General features: G+C 42.9%; 1 protein-coding gene across 2 annotated transcripts; it reads left to right on the top strand.

The window, feature by feature from the left end:
• The first annotated feature begins 452 nt into the window (after nt 1-452).
• Nucleotides 453-23,942, top strand: chrna11 (cholinergic receptor, nicotinic, alpha 11). 2 transcript variants are annotated; one of them, XM_028963632.1, is made up of 10 exons: nt 453-796; nt 3,260-3,399; nt 3,918-3,962; nt 4,195-4,304; nt 4,465-4,544; nt 13,242-13,409; nt 14,697-14,891; nt 16,867-16,953; nt 17,492-17,601; nt 20,300-23,942. In XM_028963632.1, exons 1-10 carry the CDS (start codon nt 745-747, stop codon nt 21,152-21,154), a joined length of 1,842 nt encoding a protein of 613 aa, XP_028819465.1. In that variant the 5' UTR covers nt 453-744; the 3' UTR covers nt 21,155-23,942. The 2 variants fall into 2 exon arrangements, with proteins under 2 accessions (XP_028819465.1, XP_028819466.1); XM_028963633.1 differs by lacking the exon at nt 453-796 and adding an exon at nt 2,867-2,914.
• The last annotated feature ends 673 nt before the right edge of the window (nt 23,943-24,615 follow it).

Raw genomic sequence — 24,615 nt, 5'->3', positions numbered from 1 at the left:
CCCCCTGCCCCGGCTCTGTATCAGCACTTCGCGCCGGATGAGGAGCGAAGTCGAGCTGAGCGCTCCCACGGAGCTCAGCACTCTCCTCAATTAAAAAGCTCCGCCACCCATCACCCAGCCACCCCCCCCCCCCCCCGAACCCCGAACCCCGAACACCCCCCACCAGGCCCGATCCGGACGTGCGCAGCTCGGAGACGTCCGCGGAGAAACTTCGTGGGTCCAGGTGTGTGGGACGTTGTCACGGTGTCCGGAGGAGGTCAGCTGAGGCAGTTCCTCTGATCGCCCTCTTAGCTCCACCTCTCCTTATCTGCCCATCCTCGGGAAAATGAGGGATGTGAAATGGGGAGGAGGAGAGAGAGAGAGAGAGAGAGAGAGAGAGCTGACTTGTGCGAATCAATCTTTCTTTCTTTTTTTTTCTGTGCTCCCATTCTCGGTGATTCGCTGACGGTGTGGAGGAGCATGCTCCCTCTCTCTCTCTCTCTCTCTCTCTCTCTCATTCATTCTATCCCCTGATCAGTACATCTGAATCACCGCAGCGCCTGCCTCGCTCCTCTCCACTCCTCTCCTTCAGGATTTCTCTACTTCCACTTTTTCTTTTTTCCCCTTCTTCACCATCCACCTTCCTTCCTTCTTATTTCCTTCCTTCCTTCCTTCCTTCCTTCCTTCCTGCCTTCCTTGTTGTTTAATCCCCACCCACCTCTTCTTTGCTTCTCTTCACCCCTGAGCCTCTGAATATCGCCGGGAATGTGGCGCTCGCCGCTGCTGCTTGTGTGTGGATTCTCAGCTCTGATTCGGGGTAGGTCTGCCTGCGCATCCGGGCTGGATGTGGGGAGGGGGGGGGTTCAGGGAGATGGACAAGCGGGGGGCCGGGCTGCATGGAGGAGCGCACACTGTTGCTGCTTACCTACGTCCCGATGCCGAGAGGTGGTTCCGACTTCTGCTCCGCCAGGATTAGTGAGGAGGGAAAGACCCCCACTTCCGAAACAGCCCCCCCCCCCGTCGTCTCCCCGGTAAAGCTGCTGTCAGCAGGTTAGGAGATTGTGGACGATGTAGGGGATCGCGGTGCGAATGCTCCCTCCCGGTGGACCTGCTTGGGCCGTTGCAGACGTGCCGATGTTGCCGGAGAGACGGGTTCAGGCAAGTAGAGAGCATGTTGCTATGGGAGGATGATGGCAAATCCGTGCCATGCTGGCTGAGAGAACTCCCCTGGTTTGAAAACAGGGATCATGCGGATCATTTGATGGGCGGGTGGAAAAAGGTGGAAATTTGTGAAGATGCGTTTGATCTGCAAATTTTGAGTGATCCTGGAAGAAGGGCTTGTTCCGGGGCGAGTGGCGATGCCGGAGCGAGAGCCAGACAGCATCGCGTATAAAGTAACTCCAGTTGATCGTTCACACTGAATGGGCGAATCCCTCGCGAGGCGCCCCAAAGCTCGCATTGCGCTCTGCATCCTTCTGGGGCGCCTGCTGCCGCTGCCTGCCAGTCATCTGACGGATGGGTCAATTAGTGGCTCGTTGTGAATTGATTGTGGCCGGTTGCGAGCGGGGAGACTCGGTGTAAAGAGCCGCGGAACGCCGCGAGGTGTCCGAGGGCCTGCTGAAGCCGTCGCGGGGAGGGCCCGGAACCTTCCCAAAAAGGCAGGGATTCATGCCGGTTTCCAATTGAGGAAAAACGTCACACTTCCCTGAACTACCTTGCCGTGCTTCCACCACAGGGACCAGAAAGAAGTGACAGGAAAGTCGTTTTTTATTCTAGGGACTGTCTGTGGACACTAATAATATGGAACACTGGCACCTGCCATTTTAAAACATGGTAGTAACCAGAAGACCACAAGGTTCGAACCCCACTTACTACCAAGACACTTAACCCTGAGTGTCTCCAGGGGGGGGGACTGTCCCTGTCCCTACTGGCTGTAAGTCGCTCTGGATAAGGGCGTCTGGTAAAATGTACTCGGGAAAACGTTGTTGCTGTTGACATTGAACCCACAAATCAATGACTGCCTTCAGCTGGCTAACAAGGCCTGGCAGTCCCGGTGGTATATAACCTTTAATATATATTCGTATAATTATTGGTCTGAAAAGACCTGTTGAGACTAATTAAGATATAAATACATATTTGATTATTTGATCAAACCACACTTTTTTTTTTTGTTTTTATGAAATGACGATTCATGTCCAGGGGTGGTTCTTGTAACCATGATCCTTAGATGGATCGATTGGTTGGATTGACTGATAGGTGCATGGGCGGAACGGGAGTTATTTTACATTTACATTTAAGGCATTAATCAGGATCTGACTCCAGGGGTTCCAGGATTCTGTCCGGAGTTTTTGTAGTGTCAGTGTTGTCCTCCTGGTAGTTTTCATCCGTGAGGTGAATGCCCACTGCATCGTGCCCTCGTCGGGTCGTGGAGTCTTGGTTTTTGTGCTGCTTTGTGGTTGTGTTTTGTGTACAGGGACAGTCCCCCTGGAGACACTCAGGGTTAAGTGTCTCGCTCAGGGGCACGATGGTTGCAAGTGGGGTTTGATCCCACAACACCAACCTTTATAAGCAGTTTGATTCGTGTTGGAATGATGGATGAATGGACGAGCTGAACAATGCCATTGTACACAAACTGCTTCTACGTTTTGAAGCTGAGTGAGTGAATTGTAGGTTTTGGAATTTGCTGTCAGCTCCATTAAACCCAAGTACCCCTGACACCCCAACTTAAGGTGAGGACTGATGAGAGCAAGAAATTGGTACTTCACAGCAACATTTTTCAAGCACTTAGGCAATTTATTTCAAACGTTTTCTGCTCGCTGCAGGAGGCATCGTCTGAGAACCCTGCTTTTCTGACCCTTAGACAGGAACCATGGAGAAATCTTCACAAGGATGCTTCAGTGTATTGGATTTCTACTGCCTGATGCCTTTCAGAGTGGTGATACTCCAAACTGTGCGGAAAGAAAGTACTGCACAAGAGGGAAATATGATGTTTGGGAAAATGTTCACATTTAAAGTGAAAGCAACAAAGAAATCACTATTGTTCCAGATCTGTCGGGAGGGTTTTGGCCCTGGATTTGCCAAACTATTTGTAAAAATGATTGAGTAAGACAAGCTTTTCTTCATCTGCCTTCAGGGTTCTGTGTAAACTTGCCTTCCTGTGATTATTATTGATATAATTGATTATTATTCCTCACTATCTGAGAAATGGCAACAGACATTTAATTAAATGCCAAATAAATGAAGTTATTAGTATTTTCACCTAATTCAGTTGTATCTTTAGTGTCACTACAGGGGCCCCATCAGCGGACTTTACTGAAGAACCTTCTGAAGGATTACAACCATATGGAGCGTCCAGTGGGCAACGACTCGCACCCCCTCACTGTGGTCCTGTCCATAAGCCTGGTCCAGATCATGGATGTGGTACAGTGATATTCAAGATTGTTCTGTCCTAATGGTTCTGATGTTAGTATCTTCACGCCCATTACTGTAGAAACCAGGGCTCAGTATTTTTCACGCTGATTTTTCACAGTTTTCACACGGAAACTGAAAATAAAACCCCTTCCAGGTCTGAGCCAACTGAATTCTCTAATTAACTTACACCCCTAGCTGAAATAATTAATGGAGCTGACTGTTTGGAACTAAGGCATTTCATTCTGAAAAGGAACTTAGCACCCTATTCTCTAAATGTTTAAATCCACTTAAGGTCTTAAGACCTTATAGCACTCACTATAGACAATTCTGCTTCATAGAATTCAGAATTCAGTACATGAATATGGAACCAAGACATGGAATGGGCATCTGGACCCACCAACAGATTAAATATATAACTATTATACCAGGAAGCTTCAGAAATATGTCAAAGATTGAATGTTAACTTTGTTAATATTCAATTAGATGAAAAAAAATACTGTTTTAATAAAATTTTTTATTTCTTTCAGGATGAAAAAAATCAGGTTCTGACCACCAACATTTGGCTCAACATGGTACGTGTCTGAGATCCAGTCATGGTGTGAAAATGGGATCTATTTACAGTGATTGGCACTGTCATTAAACTCATCAGAACATCCCACGTAATGTATAAGAAATACAGTTTAATTGAAATGTGCGTTCACCCATAACTTTGAATTGTTGATAATTTGATCACAGATTTTCTAACTGTGTATGAAAATTTAGTCAGACTCATGTAACTCACGACTCTCCATATCCATGCCCCAGCGATGGTTTGATCACTACCTCCAGTGGAACCAGACAGAATACCCTGGTGTGAAAAACCTGCGATTCACCACCGACCAAATATGGACACCAGATGTTCTCCTCTACAACAGGTGATTGTCATTGGAACTCCATAATATAAAATTAATCCAGATACATATGCATATGTCAGTATTTACATGCACATGAACAAGCAAGTGATCACAGGTGTATTTTGACATAACCCTCCCCCTCCACACACTTACACAACCCTGCTTTTTTCCTCCTCCTCAGTGCTGATGATAAATTCGACTCCACCTATAAGACAAATGTGTTGGTGAACTCCAGTGGGTACAGCGTATATCTGCCTCCAGGTAAAGTCACTGTTGGATATGTTAATATCTGCACCTCAGATCTCTGCCTGATGCCTACAAGCATTGTTTCTATATCAAGCCTTTTTAATGGCATCGCTGTTGTTGTAACATGATGCTTTCAAAAAACAAGAACAAAAAAGGAACATTGTGATAAAAAAAAAAAATCATCTTTTCTCCAAGGTAAATTTTGCTGAAGATTATTATTATTTTTTAACTATTGTAGTTTTAGTATTTTGTATTTCACATGGTTGAACAGAGGTGAATGTTGGGCTAGCTTTATTATTTCTCTGAATTCACTTTAAAGGTCAGTGAGTCAGAGTTTGCTTTTGGTAGGAGGCAAGTGTTTATATCTAAGTGAAGATGAAATAACTGAAAGAGTCTTTTTGTCAGGAATGTGTTGAAAAACCCTTGAAAAAAGAAAAGGCAAGTATGAAAAATACCAGAAACCCACCACTTCTTCTTTTCTATCGACATCTTAGCCTGAGTTGTTTTTGCTGTAGACTTCTTAGGATTTTGTTCCAGCATACATAATACTTCCATACATTTACTTGGTGGTGTTAAAGTATCTTGAGTTCCCCAAGGCTCTATCTTAGACCTCATTTTATTTTTACTTTCCATACTGCCGCTGGGGTCAATATTGAGAAAACACTATTTTGCTTTTCGCAATTGATGTCCAGATCTACATGCCATTAAAAACTATGAATAATTATTCTATCTGGCTCCTCGTTGAATGCATAAAAAATAGTAAAGGCTGAATGAGTAAAAATTTTTTGAATCAAAAGGACAACAAGATCACATTTCCCCAATTCTGGCCTCCCTTCATTGGTCACCAGTGAAGTTTAGGATAGAGTTTAAGATCTTGCTGACCATCCCTAGGACTAAGCATTAGACTCATTGAGATATAGTCTTCCCATGTTAGATCTGCTTCCACCCCCGAGGTTTTTAAAACAAGGTTAAAAACTCACCTTTTTTTCCGTGGCTTTTAATAAGAACTGGGTATGGAGCGATGTCTATTTGTAGTTTTGATTGCTTTATGTCTTGTTTTTATGTTTTATTGTTTTATGATGACTTTTATTCGTTTACATATTATCTTGTAAAAAACTGGTTGACTTACTTATGTAGGTCAGTGAACTTGCATGCATGAAGATCAAATGGCTGCCATGCTAATAATACATTATAAGCAGTACTAATACATTGGCGTAGTACTTTGTAGCTTTACCCAGGATAGTACATTTAAACATTTCAATTATTTGTGTAATTAGGATGCACTGATTTATAATTTTTTTTCTATGTTTGTTTGAAGCTATGATAAAAAAAAATACTTGGTATGATATGAATATATGTTATTATTGTGTGAAGATAGAAATGATACTCACTTTATAGATGAAATATTAATGTCTATCAAGAAGAAAAAATTGATATTTACTGAATCTGTTTAGTATATCAAACATTCACATATATGTGTGTGTATATATACACACACACATTCTTCACCTCATTGGCAACTGTTTGCTATCTTTTATTAAAATGAAATAACCTTATAATCAACTCCCCTGTGGCGGACACAAATCAAATGCCCTTTTAAACATCAGTCAAGGATGTGTGGCAGAGCACGGAGGCGAGAGCAAGTGGGACAGATAATTCCTTCATCTCTCATTCAGCGGGTATATTTATGCATTAGAGGGATGAAGCTTGCCTAATGCATGGAGCTGGTCTGGGGCCAGTGGGACAAGCCGGCAGCAGTGTTTTGGATACAGAAGAGCTGGTCGTTTGCTTACTCCGAGGACACATTCAAGTATATTTTGTTGTGAAATGAGCAACTGTCTGCATGGAAATGAGTGCCAGTGAGCATGGCAGAAGGTCAGATAAACAGTGTCAATGTCTGACCCAGGATCAGCGATAATTAGTGAGAAGCTCAGTGTCAGAGGGATGAGGGATAATTCTCTTGCCAAGGCACTGGTTGGACTCCATCTTGACTGAAGATGAAAAGCCTATCAATGCACTGTGCCAAGAGGGGACTGCATTGCGAGAATAATTAAAAACCTTCTGGAATCATTGGATGGGTTTTGGAAAGTGTGTATATCAGAGGTGGTCTGATTGTAAGACCTAGTAGGATACCTGATGTCGTTGTTTCAGGGAAAGAAAATCTATCTTACCATTTAAGATAATAACAACCTCATTTAAGTGATTAAAAGTCATCAAAGAATCACAATGCATTGACCAAAGCATGCATAATTTAGTAAACCGATTCTAAAAAAAAATGCTAAAAACATTTAATCCTAGTCACACGGAATGATGGAAATAGACGTTTGGTCCGAAAGCAAAAAGTGCATGTGCAGAATTACACCAAAAATGTCTTGTTTAATCTCATCTTTAAGTTCTCTCCACTAACTCACCGTTAAATTCTCAAACGTGTGACCATCAAGCCTCACCAAATTAACCGGGGGGCCGGTTCTACACTGGAGCAAGAGGAGTCAATGCTTCCTTAAACGTCCTGCCCCCTTAAATCAAACTAAATCAATCTTCTTCTCGCCCTGTTTTTACGTAGATCCCCGCAGCTAAACATCCAATTACTGTTGGTATGCAAATGAGCGGGTGTCAGGTTTCCCAGCTGGGCGTACACTGTGCGATTTTAGAGGTGATGTTGCACTCGGCCGAATCACACCGTACAGTGTACATGATGAACGATCACAGATTCCCCCCTCCCGACCAGGCCATGGTCCACCATCGGCTGGTCATAAGAATATCAAACCAAAAAATTGGTCACCCGTCGTGAGGACTGTCCTCATTTTGCATGTGCAACCACAGAACCGAAGTTCAAGTAGCAGAACATGGAATCTCGGCTCGTTCAGCTGTGGCAGATGCAAGCAAACCTTTGTAACGTGGCCTTGCCTACTCATCTGGAGCAGACTGGAGCAACAGGGAGAAAAGTTATTTATAGTCGTAAATCACTATAAACCATCACAATAAACCAATCTTGAATATTGAAATCAAATGAATCTTTGTGACCCCCTTCCAGTCTGAAGTTTCACCATACGTGCCTCCTTTTTTTTTGCATGTGATTTGTTCGTACAGTTTGAGTTGAGTGTTTACTCCACGACAGGAAATGACCAGGAAACAGTCACACAGTGTACGGCCAGCTTAACAGGGAAGTACATACACTGACTGTATTTGTACAGTCAGTGGGGGACTAGTCTTTTCTCACAGTTTCAGTCTCGTAGACAAGTGTTTCTTTCTCGATCCCACAAGCACCTCTGGCAGCCTGTCTGCTGCATACAACCAACTGCAGGATCCAGACAGGAAGCAGCTCACAAAGGGAAAGTTAATGCTGTGAGATTTTTAGTTTTGTTCATGTTGGCAATAGTGAGATGTGATACTGTTGGGTTTGAATGTATTTTTTAGTTATGATCTGATGAGGATACATACATGTATGTATGTATAAATATCCCCCCTGGGGGATTGCCACCTTATCGTGGTCCGGGGGTTTGTGAGACCCTAAGATCAGCCTTCAGGTGGGACACCCTAGTTGGACAGGTCTTAGGGTAGAGGCCTGACAAAGTTATTCAGAGCACCCAGACCTGACCCATTTCCCACACCCATGTGCACCCCTCACATTGCCCCTCATATATGCCTGTCTAGAACGGGCCCTGATATTAGCATGCTATTCGGCACGCTAAAACGCTATGTGAGATTGGTTTTAGTATGTCTGAAACGTTAGTCTAAAAATTATACTAATCGAGTGTATGCTATTTCTGAGGAAATGTTGTAGAATGCAATAACTGGACAGTACTCTGGCTCAAATATCCCACAATGCTTTGCAGCACAAACCACAGTAGCTCCAGTGAACTTTGCACCTGTGGCTAACTTTTTCTGACAGGCATAAAAACTGAAGAGGTTCATCATGCTGTCAGGAATTTTAGCTTGAGTAAGAATATTGACTATTTAGTTCATTCTGTCACAGTTAGCCTAGCAGGGGCGAAGAAAGCGGAAACAAACAATGGTCAGCGTTCATTCCTACCAACCTGTCCGTTGCCTGAGTGTCACTTGAATTATTTTCATCTTTTGATTTCAGTCTTTAGTGTGATTTTCACTTTCAAATACAAAATGACAAGAAAAAGACTTACACGCTCACTTAACAGTGTGAGCAAACAAGCAGGTATGTCAGTCGGATAAATGTAATCCAGTCTAATATTTAATTTGACTAGTTTTAATTCTAAACCGGATCATGACAGGTGACCCCACCTAGCGGTAAGGAGGCAGCCCCATCAGAAGGTTGCCGGTTCGAATCCCGATCTGCCAAGGTGCTACAGAGCAAAGCACCGTCCCCACACACTGCTCCCCAGGCGCCTGTCATGTCTGCCCACTGCTCACCAAGGGTGATGGTTAAAAGCAGAGGACACATTTCACCGTGTCACCGTGTGCTGGGCTGCAGTGTATCACAATGACAATCACTTCACTTTCACTTTCAAATGCAGAGGCCTCATTTCATTTTGTGTGCTGTGCTGTGTATCACAATGACAAAAACTTTCACCTACATATTTTTATTCGCTCATAACAACTGTATCCAACCTGTAACCAAATATTTAAATAAGTGCTTTTATGACTACAATTAATTGAAGATTTGTATATTTAAAAAGTAATTACAATTTCTTTACCAACAGCAACATGTTCCAATAATTCCAACATGAAATGCAGCAGGATTGAAAATAATGTGTATTTCCACTGCAAATTGACTTAAATTTGATCCTGCAATGATTTCATAACCTTGGTTCATATTGTCAAATAGCACAGGATTCGTTAAAGTTTTGATAGCAGGATGTAGCTTAATTGAGTTAGCTGAGCTAAAAAGATGTGTTTTGAGGCCCCAGATTAATTACCTGGGGACCCCAAGAATACTCTGATTACAGCAGTGACTTGTTATTGGGGAATGTGGAATCTAGGCATGTTTTCTTCTGCCCATTAATTTTAATTGGCTAGCGTTGTGCCCATTCCACTGCCAATGTCTGGTTTAGACATCTTCAACAGATTTCTCCCTCATTAGTTGCTAGACCCTGCTCATCTAAAGTCTGAGAGAAAATATTATCTCTTGCCTGCCTCACTCATAAACACTGACCTCTGTAATAGAAATTCCATTGGTACAATTGTGTAAGGTCATGTCTTGTATTATCTGGGCAGATTTTAATATATTTGAGTTTGCTTTAACGTAATTTGTGACTTATTATTACACATTGTTATTCACACAAGAGTAGCAGAGCAGTTTTTCCATGAAATATGACATTCATTCACTTTATTATAATCATTTTACTGGAGTGTTTATTGCAGTATTGGAAGCAGAGTTATTGTAGAAATTTGTATCCTTTTTTTTTCAGCCCAGGATTAGATATGCATAATTAATTTTAGTAGGATTTTAAATTTTGAACAAGTGAGGAAGTCCAAAAAAAGATGCAAGAATGTGCGTCATTACAATCAAGCTACAAAACAATTATTTATTAAAAAGCTCTCAGTTCATACACTTTCAAACCACTAAAAGCAGACACCGACACGACCCAAGCACCAGAAACCCCTGTAACAGCAGAATAAGGGATGGTGCTGATGACATAATCCGAGTAAATTAAGAACAGTTTACTGATCGGAGTAAGGATGTAGAAAAATGTAGGTATTTATTGTCAATTCTGTAGCTCTCATCCAACCATTCAGCAACATTAAATAACCCCAAAAAAAACATGCTGTCATGACCATATTCAGAAAGGTGCCCCATCAGTAGAGTGTAAACCTGTCCCCCATCGCCTGCCTGATTTTCAGCTTGTTTATATAGCCATGTTTAAGTTCTAGTTTATATTGTGTAAAGAAATGACTGGCTTTCCTTTCTTTGGGACTATGGACATCGAAAGTCCAACGACTGGCTATTAATAAAAGAAGGCGTGTCCGGGGCACCCCGGAGGGAAATCCTCTAGTACTCTCATTAAAACATAGCCTCAGGGCATCTGTCATCTGGACACCTATGAGGTAGCGGTGCTATTCCCAGTTTGTCTATGATGAAAGCACATGAAAAAGAAAACTCTGGAGCGAGTTTCGACATACTGTAACTGCAATCACCCCCTAAAAATGTGGGAACCTTGATTGGTCAAAAAAAGGTGAAATAACTGAAAACATGTTTTATATTCTAGTTTCTTTGCTCTGATTACTGCTTTGAACACTCTTGGCATTCTCTCGATGAGCTTCAAGAGGTCGTCACCTGAAATGCTTTTCCAACAGTCTTGAAGGAGTTCCCAGAGGTGTTTAGCACTTGTTGGCCCCTTTACCTCCACTCTGCTGTCCAGCTCACCCCAAACCATCTGGATTGGGTTCAGGTCCGGTGACTGTGGAGGTCAGGTCTCCACTTTTTGTTCAGTACATAACTCCACATGTGTTCATTCATAGTTCTGATGCCTTCAGTGAGAATCTACCAACGTAAATGGTCATAAAGAAAACAAATTGAATGAGAAGGTGTGTCTTTTGGCCTGTACTGTATATACAGAATATATACATACACACACAGGATTGATCAACAATGGGTAATTCCATTATAACTCAAAACCTACTGGAATGTCAGACTTGAAAATACGGCTGCGCTTTTTGCTCACCAGTACGAAATATAGTTTTTTTTGGCAGTTAATAATAGACCGCATCTGTTTACATTAGTCCTGTAAATAACACCTGCATTATTAGTTTATTCTACATCAGCATTTAGACTGCTCTCCTTTCTATATTTACGGTGCACAATATGTGGCCTGGTGACGTTTGTACCCGTGAATAATTAACCGCCTCCCCTGCCGGGGTACAAGTGCGCATGTTTTACGGCCTGGCGTAGTGGCACTAGACAGACGTTTGGCAAGGCGACGGCGCCTGGAGGGAGGCTTTTTATGGGTGATGCACCACTGAAGCACCTTCTGCCGGATTGAGCAGGGACCCTGTGTGCTACTGGGTCTGGGCTGCAGCTGATAAATGTTTACTGTACAAACAGAGGAGTCTCTTACGTACCCAACCAAGCCACTGCAGTCGTTAGTCCGAGGTTATTATGTACTTTTACGTCTTTTACTTGAGGGTATTGTTTTTGTGGTTCGCCATTCAAGCACTTTTTCAAGTGCTTTTTGAATGCAGAGTAAGTAGGATTAAACTATGAATTGCCTCTGATTAAACTACTCAAGGGCTGCAATTGGTTAAATGGAACTGAACAGTATAACTGTATAAACAATACTTGCAGCCAGTTTCAAGCATCATTTTGTGTTCTACTGTTTAATATAAAAAAACAGCAAATTTATTCAGTAAACCATAAAGTGGAAATTGGGTGCAGGACGAGTACATTGTGAGTGTTAGCAGACCTGATATTTCCTCTAGGAAATGTTATTACAGTCTCTTCAATTCTTCCATATACCTCTGAGTGTGTATGTCTGAGAGAGAGAGAGAGAGAGAGAGTATTGCTATACTATTGTGTGTGTGTGTGTGAGAGTATGAAAGGAAATGCTTTGTGCAGTGTGTCAGATTATTGAATAATGGTTTTCTTGAGAAAAATCCCTCTACTGCAAGTGTGACATTGTAGTGTCTATTTGGATGATTAAAACCTCCTTGGTGCTGATGAATAAAATGAAATAATAGAGACGATTTTCATCAGGCGTTCACACACTTAAAACCTTTCTTCAATATTTTGTGGCCTTCTTCTATATCAATCATTTATTTAATTCTCTGAGCCCCAGCAGCCATGATATAATGGGGGAGCTGGGCAATCTCAAATGTAATACAGATGAGAATGTGAGAATACACACACACACACACACACACAAATCATTTATGTGTCAGTTTTGACGGTGTTGTCTGTGTTTTTAAATTATACAGATTAATAACTGATTAAATCTCAGTGTAACTTTTTAAATTCTATATGAATGTAAAGTAAATGATTACATTTATTACGTTTTGGTAACTTCATTTTACATTTACATTTACAGCATTTATCAGACACTCTTATCCAGAGTACCTTACAATCAGTAGTGACAGGGACTGTCCCCCCTGGAGACACCCAGGGTTAAGTGTCCTGATCAGGGATACAATAGTAGTAAGTGGGGTTTGGACCTGGGACTTTGTGGTAGGTGTGTTACTCACTAAGATACTACTACCCAACACTTTTGGTGCATCCTCTCTTGACTAACAAATTCTAGGGTTAGATGACATTTTTAAATATTGCTTCATAATATTAACATTCCCTCAATTCATTATATAGCTTGAATACTAAATATTTTGGGATGAAGTGACAGACTTGCATTCCAATGGAACTCAGGACTAGTTGTTGCTGATAATTGGTCTCTCTACATTTATGCATTTAATTTTTTTTCATGTTAAATCATCCTTCTCTTCATCTGCAGAAAAACTCACTCACTTGCCATATTTAATTGTCTTGACTAATTATGATTTAGTAGATATACCAACAATATACTAGTGTTTTACTGAATACCAGTAAATCTGCCGACTAAATAAATGGTGATTTCGTACTGTCTCGCACGATAAACTGTTCACAATTTCATGATGCAAAAATAATTATGTGCCGGATATATATGTTATTGTAATTATTAAATTTGGTCCATAGATAGACAGGATGCACCACAATGTTTTACAACGTTGTTCAGCCCTAATTACATTGTGGACATTTTCCATTTTCCCTGTCAGGCATCTTCATGAGCACCTGTAACGTGGACGTCCGATGGTTCCCCTTCGACATTCAGAGGTGCGAGCTGAAGTTCGGCTCATGGACCTATGACGGCTGGCTCCTGGACCTGCAGATGACGGATGCCGACATCTCCGGCTACATGCCCAATGGAGAGTGGGATCTTGTGGGTGAGCAGAGCTCAGCCAGTGCAGCTGCTGCCACTTCATTTCACATCAATGAGCCCCAGAAATCCTGCCGCCCTAATTTACTTAATTTACCTGGAGGTGCGACTGGCCAAGAACAGCAACGCACAGACTGGAATGTGTATTGTTCAAATATCAGATTAAATATGAATTTGAATGATTTTACCACAATTTCACCATAACTCACGGTGAATTTACACCCCGCATGACATTTATCAGTTGTTAAAAGTATTGATTGAGATTTGCTCGTGAATTTCTGCTTATTTTACTTATTTTACAACACTTTTACTTTTCTTGAAGTCTGATCACAGTGAAGAGACAGTCCACGCTGAGCAACCAGGATGAACGATCTTGAAACAGGACTGCGGAACACATTTGAAATCCTTTTATAAATGCTGCATGATGCATGACTCATCGATGATCTTATTATTGGGGCTTTTTTTGTATTTGTATTTACAGATATTGCTTCTCACCAAAACATGCCTCACTGGAAAGAATGTCCATTTTTGACAGAAAATCACTAAATTGCCCCTTTTTGTAGTTCACTCATGGACAACGGTCTTGAATTTCACTCTGATGCTGAAACGCTAGACATCATTCATGCCTGCTCTGTACAGAATTATGGTCTGGTAAGAAAAAAATGGCCAGCAAAATAGATGGTCATGTTAGTGGTGTCTGGATTTAAAAAAAAAATGCTCCTATGTATTTTTAGAGCAAAGGTCTTGACAAAGGTGACCTAGAGTAGTGTGCAGAATGAATGCATATTTCTGAATGTATAATGAACAATTTATGTGAGGTTTTATGAATGTGCTGCCAAGTTCCGATGGCCAAGTTCATTTGGATTAAAATGGGCAATTTGACGTGCTGCACTGCTTTAATTGTGGTGCAGGTCAGCTGAATTGACTTTGTGCAAGTTTCATAATGACACCTCTCAGAGAACTGAAGAACAGACAGTGGAATTTCAGCTCCCGGGTTTGGCAGATGTTCTGCTGCTGCTGATCCTTCTGTAATGTTCTGCTCCAGCCCAGTTACTTCGGCTCCTTGCTGTTTAATCTCATCTAATGGCTCAAAATTTAATTTTGTTCTGCTGAATTTAATCCAGTTTGGTTAAATGAGAGTCAATCAAACATGATTTGGCAGATTAATCTGTAGCTGCTCCTCTGCAGGATCATCTTGATATTTCTTGTTAATTCAATACTCTCTTTTTCTGTAAGGAACATAAAAAAAAAAGTCTGATATGATCAAATTGTCTTCCTTTTGTTTCTGCTGCAGAAGTACCAGGCACAAGGAATGAGGTCTTCTACGACTGCTGTAAAGAACCATATGTCGACGTGACGTTTGTGGTGACCATACGCCGGCGTACACTCTACTACGCCCTCAACCTCCTCATCCCCTGTGTCCTCCTGTCCTCCATGACTCTGCTCATATTCCTTCTGCCGGCTGACTCAGGCGAGAAGATCTCACTAGGTGAGTGGAGACTACAGGAGACAGGAGAAGAAAGGACAGCGGAGGGTTTAGGAGAAGGATCTGAGAACAGACAGGAGAGCAGAGGCTGGAGAGGAAACAAAAGAGAAAGGAGGCTGGGGTGGGTTGAGGGACAAGAAGACAGGAGATGAGGACTGAAGTGCAGCACAGAGCGGAACTGGTGGAGTGTGAAAGTCTGGCATTGGTTTTAATCCATTATTGAGAAAAAATGAGTCGACGGGATCAATTTTCTATGATGGCTTGTCTGTGTGTTTTATGTCAAGGGTAAAACAGTAATGCTTGGACATAAATGGAAAAACAGTGTTAAGTATATGTGAAGATTGTCCTTTGCATAAACAAATTAAGAAATAACAAAAATATTCATTATATGAGAATAGATACAAAATATCTAGGATTAATCCCAAGCTTATCATTTTCATTTATTTCTTTGTACATGAAGCTATGTGAAGTGTAGTCAGTGTTGTGTGCCCCAGTAGTGCTCTAGGTTTATTAATAACTAAAAAGTAACGATGTGCCATCTTATATAATATCTGCATTATAAAGGTATTTCGACGATGGTCAGTGATGGACAGCGCAGTTTGTTTGCCTGAGTCAATAATTATACCAGGCAGTTCGCTGTGACTTCCACCAGTCAACTGATGGAAGTACGAGTCGGAAGTCGCTGAAAGAGAGCTGGGGGAATTGAGTTTGACTCCCCTGATTGAGGAGCCGTTTCGCTGGGAGATTTCAGCAGTCCCACTTGTTGTAAAAGGCTCCCGCTTCTGTCAGGTTTCCTTTGTGAACACTAATGGACGGTGGAGCTGGATTTGGCAAACGTCTGTCTGAGTTTCATCTGTCTATTCAAGTGACATCTCAACAAAAACACGCAAAATTGTCCAAATCTTTCAAGCTGCCAAAATGTACGGTAAAAAAACAGTTTCTTTGCCAACTAGGCTGAAGTTCATATTTCCACAATGCAAGTATTCCATATAAACCTAAGTAAGAACGTAACATAAAGTCTACAGTGACAGTCGGAATGGATTCCAAGACAATTTATGGACAGTGAGAGACCTACCATCCAAAACAATGGAGCCTGCAGCTTATCCTCAAAAACTGACCACTGATGAAGGCTTGAAAGAGGAAAAAGTCATATATGGCATAACTAAAAAAGTATCCAGGATGAGCAATCACTCCCTGGTTAAACAGAAGGGGAGGGGAAATCATAAGCAATTTATAAAATCTCTGTGTATTTCATCTGTGAGCGCCAGTCACACTTCTTAAATGTCTGTTAAAGGGCCGTCTACACGGACCACTGATCCCATGGAGAGTCCTGTCATGGCGGCTGTTTTCATTGGGATTTCCCCCCCCAAGGGAACAGGAACACGCAGAAGAAATGAGAGAGAGAGTAAAGGCAAAGAAGAGGGAGGGTGGGAGGCTTAGGGGAGATAGATGGATGGATGGATGGATTCAGCACAGAGGGAATGAAAGACGGATAGAAGAAGATAGACGGAAGAGAAATAGCCTTAAGCAATTCACTTTGCGTTGCATTCCATCAACCCCTGAACGGAATCAAGTCAAATCAAACCCAATCCAGAAAAACTCTACTCGTCTCTTTTAAGGTCAGCATGTTTTAAAGATGAAACAAAGGTGCAACATGGCACCTCAATGGCCTGGTAAAACGGTTAGGTCGGTCGCTTTCAGCATAAATTATTAAAGCAATTAAGATGCAATGGCCGCTCTGTACCAGCGAATGAATAGTATTGTGTTGCACATAATTACTTGGAAGAGTGATTTGTGAGAGACTGAGATACACGTATGAGTGTCACTTGAGTGGTCCTTGTGTCATTTTGAAAAAGCCGTCACACTCAATTTAACGAGACGGAGGCACTGAACTGTCCACCCAGCTCACCTTAGTTCACCCAGTCTGCAGCGAATTCAGAAGGCCAGACACGAGAATCCTGATTCTACTCCTATACAGGCATCACCGTCCTGCTCTCCCTGACCGTCTTCATGTTGCTGGTGGCAGAGATCATGCCGGCGACCTCAGACTCCATTCCGCTAATAGGTGAGTGTGTTGACCTGCTCCAGGCGCTACAGAGGTGTATACACATCCCCTCCCACAGGGTCTAATAAAATGTTCTGACCCCACTTACGTTATGTCTTGTACGCCTTTAAAAAATATAGGGCCCTTCATTCCATCCCAGGGTGTGTGTGTGTCCAAAAAATTGCGACTCAAGCAGCTGAAGGCTGTTATCCAGCTGAATATATGGTGGCTCTTTTCGCCACCGCCAGGTTTTTGGTCTTGCTCTGGCGACCGGGCCATCTGTTTGTGTTTAAATGTAATTGGCTGAATAAATCCTACGAGCTCTTAGCTGAAAATGATGAGTGGTTGTGAACTCAGGCGGGGGCTGTATCATACTGGCAGTCATGGAGTCCAGCTTCATCCTCCTCATTTAAGTTCATCAAAAAAAAACTGCACGGTCACAACAGGCAGGAAATATTAAAGATAAAGTTGTTTCTGCAGTCCAGCTCACACCCACACATTCAGGCTCCTCACCTCTCCCTGGAAATGAAATGTGACATTTTTGTCTCTCTCTCTGCAGGCCAGTACTTTGCCAGTATAATGATCATTGTGGGGATGTCTGTTATCGCTACAGTGGTGGTTCTTCAGTACCATCATCATGACCCCAATGGAGGGAACATGCCCAAATGGGTAAGACTCTGCTATCTCCCAATAAATACCTTGAAATAATTAAAAACATATGGGTTTGCTGCATATAAATAATGGCATCATGACTAAATGTATTTCAAATGGCAAGATAAATAAATCAATAGATAAATCAATAATGTTTGGGAACATGATTTAAGTGTCAGGTATAAGATGTTATGTGCAGCCAGCTGTAAGATACCATCATAGAGATTAATATAATATGAAGATACCAGTCAAATGTTTGGAAAAGGTTTATGGAGACTAAGATGGAGCCATTTTGAAAGTGAAAGTGAAGGGATTGTCATCGTGAAACACGGCAGCACAGCACACGATGACACAACGAGATGTGTCCTCTGCTTTTAACCATCACCCTTGGTGAGCAGTGGGCAGCCATGACAGGCGCCCGGGGAGCAGTGTGTGGGGACGGTGTTCTGCTCAGTGGTACCTTGCTGGTTCAGGATTCAAACTGGTAACCTTCTTATTACAGGCCCACTTCCTTTCCCACTAGGCCACCACTGGCCCAGAGTAAAATCCAATGCAAGAAACATGTCTAGTATTTGTTATATCAGGAGAAAGTGAAGTGTGTTTGATGAATCTGTTTTTCAGAGTCGCCTCTTTTTACCATCATAGCTGCTTTGTTCACTGATGAGATGCTCATTAACATGAGTGAATGATAAGAAAGTGTTCAGCATCAACCTTCAGGACTGCTGGAAACCATCCCTGTTGTCTAAGTTAAGGTGGTTGAGAGAAGACAAGAGTGTGAAATGCTGCCATCACAGCAAAAGGTCTCTAATTTGGAGAAACGCAAATCTTAAACTTTTTATTTCCTAACCCAACGTGTGTTATTTCATTGTCATATGTTCAGTTTTGGTCTATAATATAAAAAATGCAAGACCCATAATGGTGAAAGTGCGTCCAAACTTTTGACTGGCAGTGTACATGGTTTATCTACTTAATTTGAATGTATACAACACAGTTCTTGTGGCTTTTTAAAATGTCTTTATATCTTGCAATTGATCTGCTTATATCAATAGTTTATATCATTACATCATCAGCAATTGAGGATAAATCAGTCACTTTGTGCTGATTAGCAGTTTGTTTGCCCTGATGATCAACATTGATCCTCTATGTTCTTGTTTCATTATTCATTTTTTTTGTTTCACATTCCAGTTTCATTTTTAATTTTTAATATATGTTTCAATTAAATGTTTTGTTTATGTACTAAATGCATTAAGATTGTGGAATTTCCCCCATTCTGCACTTCCCAGTTGGCGCCACATCATTATCAATCTTGGATTGTATGTATCATCACAGCCTGTGGATTATATTGGACATTTCTGGCAACAGGGCAATTGTTGTCTTAGTTGTGGATTCAACACAAGAAAAAAAATATTTCCTATGTGCCAACCACATGAACTGTGATTTCCCTTGAAGTTTTTCAGTAAATTTTCTTATTGTACAATTTAATTTGACATTGTGTTACATTTCTGCCCAATTCAAAGATGGAATTTCTATACATCCTGGTGAAAAATAACATTTGCGTTCTGCTGAGATTAATGTGTCAGTATACGGGTAAAGAAAGAGCAGCATCCACTAAACTCCCAGCTACTAAAATCTCATCCCTATTCTATCGAATTGACGTACTAATCAATAAACCTTGTGGTGCTCCAACACCGGACCATTGTACTGAAAACATCATGACTTACAATTAAGACTAATGCTGAAATAAGATCTGAACACTGATTCTTTTTGCCTATGTCCCCGTACAAAGTGAAAATTACTGTGGCATTTTATCTAAGCTCTGAATCAAGTCAACTTTATTTCTCAAGCACTTTAACAGCACAAAAGTGCTTAAAAGAAGCTAACAAATCTTAAGGATCTAGGAGTTGGCTGAAAATGAACAAGATCTGTTATGTAGGGTGAGGGCTGTCCATTTAGGTTCTTAAAAAACATCAATAAGATAAAAAAAAATTGAATTTGAAAATTAACCGGCAACCACTGCCATGATGCAAGAACCGGGGAAATATGTTCTCTCTTATTAGTACGCACTGCAGCATTCTGGACCAGCATTCCACCTGAACCCTGGGCAAGCAATCTGGAAAATTTTGTTCAACTTCCTGATGCTGTCTCTGTATAATTTTCAGCATGAACAGCACTTTTATTTAAACACTTGTTCACCAGGTTGTGGCTGCAGTATAGACCTGGTGGGTGATCTGTGTTTATAGCCAGGAACACATGGATTTGAAGGCTCTGGCCCTCACACCTCTCTTCTGAGGGACCCTATTCTCATCAGGACCAGTAGAACACTATTAAAAAAAAACAGGAAGCTGAGAATCTCCCTTGGGTGTTCAACATGCCAATGTTCACCGTTGCTGCTTCTAACATCTGTATGTTTATGGAGGCTGGAGGAGGGAGCCAGGGGGAACAGGGGTGCACCATTCCCAGGAGTCCAAAACTCTTCCCTCCACAGCTTGTTGTGAAGGGACTCCAGCCCGAGGGAAGGGAGATGCATAATTTAAGCAGGGATGCTGCAAAGATCTTGGGATGTGCTGCCTCCTTTGGGAATGAAAAAAGAGGCTTGTAGAGGGTGCAATTTTGTCAAGTTTACATCACTGATTGTGTATATTTTCTCCTCCTTTATTCAAACATGCTCTCTCTCTCTCTCTCTCTCTCTCTCTCTCTCTCTCTCTCTATCTATCAGGTGCAGCTGATCCTGCTCCAGTGGGTGGCGTGGTTTCTACGCATGAAGCGTCCAGGAGAGGCGGAAGATCCAGAACGACCCCCTTGCGCCCCTCACTTACGCCGATGCTCCTCAGGCTCTCAGAGTGGCAGCCTCCCCAACACAGTGCCTGGCTCTGCCTCTGCCGACATGCACCACCATCACCCCCACCCACTGCACCCGCTCCACCCTCAGAACCTACTGGTCACTGGTCACCCGCACCTCCACGCTCAAACCAGTGCCAACAACAATGGTAACCTGCTCTACATTGGCTTCCCCAGCCTGGATGATCCCGCCTCCTCTTCTCCGCCCCTGATGCCCGTCGTGGAGCCAATCCAGAGGAGCAGCGTCTCAGGGGGGCTGATCGGCCCACGTGGAGGCATCAGCACGGGCGGAGGCTCCTCTTCAAATGCAACGGCCTCCTCTACCACAAGAGCAGCCAGTCCACCCCCACACCTGCCCTCCCAGTTTTGCAGCCCACCTCCGCCCACACCCAGCCTGGAGATGGCTGGCTGCCCCAGCACCGTGTCCAGCAGCGGACCTGGCGGTGGCGGGGGTGGCGTTGGGGGTGGAGGCTGCTCCTGCTCCGCCGCTAGTGCCAGCGGGAGTGGTGGCGACCCCCAGCTGCAGGCCATCCTGGAGGAGGTTCGCTACGTGGCCGACCGCTTCCGTGGCCAGGATGAGAATGAGAACATTGTGGACCAGTGGAAGTTTGCTGCAGCTGTCATTGACCGGCTCTGCCTGGTGGCTTTCAGCGTCTTTAACATCATCTGCACCATCTCCATCCTCATGTCTGCGCCCAACTTTGTAGAGGCTGTCTCGAAAGACTTCATTTGAACAATGGATGAAAACAAGAAAGTAGACCCTGGAGGAATGATAATCTCAACCAGAGCGACAGACACCAGACACTGTGGTTTAAGAAAAAAAAAAAAAAAAAAAAGACCACAATTCGTAATTCGCCAAGGATCAGAAGGTGGGACTTCACTAAAAGGACTGTGCTAAATGGGGACTCTGATTCCACAAGATCAGAATATGAGGAGAAGGGCACCTGGACTCAAGCGCACTCGTTGTCAAATGACTTTGTTCAGTGATGTCATTTACGTTACAAAAAGAAAAAGCGTTTACTGATCCACCCCCACCTTCAGAGAGATGAAGCGCTGTTGTCAAGGTTTCAAGAACATCAGCATTTCACTAACTTGAGAAAACAGTCGGGGGAGAGAGAGTTTGAATTATCCATCCTATAAACCTAAATCACCTAGTTGGGCTCGGTGGAAATAGCCATTAAGGATTACAGCAGCAGAAAGGCAGGCTAGGGTGGACCGTCTCCAAGGACCAGGGAAGCAGCAGGGACGCTGAAGCTGAAAAGGGGCAGGCCGGTATTGACTAGACGTGACCGAGTCTCTTCATCTCAGGGGAACAGTGAGGGTGGTCGCTCACCAGGCATAGAAGAAGAGGGATGAAGGCAAATGGATATAATGACAGCAGGGGAGGAGAATATTGAGTCTCTTGCTGGGACATTGATAAGGATAAATCAGGAGATTAAAGAGTTCCTACTGAGGGAGCAGACATGAGAAACAGGCCGAGGCCGAGGAGGGTTCAGAGAGGATGGAGAGAGAGAGATAAACAGGAGGTCTGAGTCAGCTTCAACTACAGGAGAGATGGGGTCCTTGGAGGGAAGAGATGAAATTGAGCAATATGTCTGATAATGGCAGAAAGGTTGAACTGGTCAGAAAATGGTGACGGGTGGAGAAGGAGAGAGGAAGATGGGCAATAATGAAATACGGTTTCACAATATGTACCCAGACTGCAAACATTTTCCCCCGACTCATGGTATGAAACGACTGAAAAGCAAGTTGATTTGTATTTTCCGCTCACGGGAGTGTTTTTCTCTTCTGAATGCATGAAGCGATTTGAAAACTCAGAATGGGGATCAGCAAAAGTCCTGACTCCAACAAGTCCTGAGTCTTGACCTTCTCCCTCCTCTGTCTCTCCCACATGTACTGACATGTGAGCGGCATAACGGTTTAATTAGGCCAGGCAGGACATCACATGTCCCAACAAATGCAATGCTCATGTTCTCTGCAGCCATGGTGAATTCTGTCCACTGGACAGAATTGATTTTTTTTGTTGGCTGGAGATTTTTTTTCCGTACTGAACATGTTTGATGTGTTTGAGTAGTATGGGAAGTATGAAACCAGATGTTTAGAAATGAGGGAATGTGAATGGGAGGAAAGTAGAAAAAGTGACTTTCAGTTGTATGCCCCTGCAACCCATGCCCCCAAATTGTAGACAACCTACAATTATGATGAACAGTGAACATCAAAAAATCCCCTTGAGCTGATCCTCAAGAAAGTGACCTTAACCTACCCACCAAATTCTTATCAGTTCATTTTATACTGAATAGTTAAACGTGGGATACGCCTGCCCACCATGTTACTAATGGTGCTGATGCAGTGGAATGGAGGACTGAAGCTGCGTAAAAAGGAATCTTTTTCAACAGGACCCTGAATTGTGAAATTGGGTTTTAGCATCTAACCATTTTTAATGACTGTTTTCACCGAACACTCTAAATCCAACTTGCCAAAATGGCAATGTTTATGGTGTGGCTGCCATTATTTTGGAAATGTCACCATTTGTTGGGCTGCTGAAGTACAAAAGCCTCGACTGACCGTCTCGTCCAGCCGCCGACCTGAAATCCATATGCTGGTCTACTTAATCTCTTCTCGGTCAGCCTCCATTGAGCTGTCTGGTCAGGCACTCCATTCGGACGCAGACAATAAAGGCTGATGGTATTGACTGATTGCAGCTACTGATAGGGGTGCCTTCCCACTTTACTAACCTGTAAAGGGTCAACAAATTGGATTTGGCAGCAACTTACCCAGGAAATGCATTTGATTGTCTCAGAAGTCTTTCGTTTGACCTATTGGAAGCCAATCACTCCGTCCCTTGTAGGACTTGAACCATGTAAGGTCGGGTGCAACTCAAAACACAATGTTTCTATAATGACCTTTAATGGTATAACTGAACTGATCTGTTGGTCTTGAGATCCCACATGGCATGAATCCCTCATTGGGTTCTACAGCAAATACAGTTCATGGTTAAATGTGAAGAGAAACGTGTGTCAGAAGGCTGAATCAGTCTGATGCCGCCAATGGTGTCATTCGGGTAAATGTGCCAGACAATGCAACTTTAGTGGCATAACAAATATAAATACTCATCCAAACGTTCATCACGAGGCACAGTTGGGGTTCCAGAAAGCCCCCATTCCTCTCTGTCTACCTCTACTGGCCTTATTCCAGGCCGCTCTACCAGCCTCCGTCGCCCACTTCCTTTAGGCTTGCTGGATGGAAAAGAGGGCCCACTCAACACAACATCTTTGAACAATAAGAGGACATGTTGACCGTTAATGTGGCACAACAGTAACAAATGTGATGTGCACGTCTGCACTGATGGCGATGCCGAGGTGCTGAGGGGAGAATCGGTTCAGGATATTGGATACTTTCCTTGTGTAATGCTGACATCAGACCCGGGTGTCTGTCTCCCTCCACCTCTGTCTTTTATGTCATGCGCACATCAACTTTGCATTTGTTGAATAAAGTCTTCTTTTGTTTCTTTTTTAATTTAATTCTTGGTTGCTGCCTTGGACTGGCTTCCTCTGTAACAGGAGGTGGAGGGTGGCAGAGGAAAGGAGGAAGAAGAAGAAAGAGCTGACACACAGATCAGAGCAGAAGAGTTTTAATTGATCACTCGTTCATGGAAAGGAGGGGTTGGTTAATTAATGGAGCAGCGAAGAGGGGTGGTCTCTCTTACTCTGGCCTTTTATGGCAGCAACAAGCACAGTGTTTAACATAGAGCTGCTTTGGCTGTATTTTAACAGCCGTCATAAAGTACACTGTATGACAGGGGAGCTAACAAGCGCCGAGGGACTGACAACAGCAAGCAGTATCGATGGAAAACTGAGCTCAACAGCAGACAAAATTCTGTTTTAGGACATTTTAAATAACGATGCAGTGTAATTTAAAAAAAAATAAAATCTACTTTAACTTCTACAGGCCACAGAAGAGAAAAGTCTAACTGTCTGGGTGCTGGTGTGATTCGTCTTTATTCTTCATTCACTCTTTTAGTCAGTCACTGTGTCAGTGTGAGCGCGGTCATTTCAAAGAAGGGGTGTGTGTGTGTGTGTGTGTGTGTGTGTGTGTGTCTGTTGACAGTGCAGTTCTCTCTCTCCGGCAGTGTGTGGTAAATGTGCTGCGTCTGCATTCTGCTCTCAGATTTACTGTGTTCACTCAGTTGGAAGA

This window comes from Denticeps clupeoides, chromosome 20 (assembly GCF_900700375.1).
Source record: "Denticeps clupeoides chromosome 20, fDenClu1.1, whole genome shotgun sequence".
NCBI lineage: Eukaryota > Metazoa > Chordata > Actinopteri > Clupeiformes > Denticipitidae > Denticeps > Denticeps clupeoides.
The sequence above is the reverse complement of the archived record's forward strand: the minus strand, read 5'-3'. Positions and strand labels throughout refer to the sequence as shown.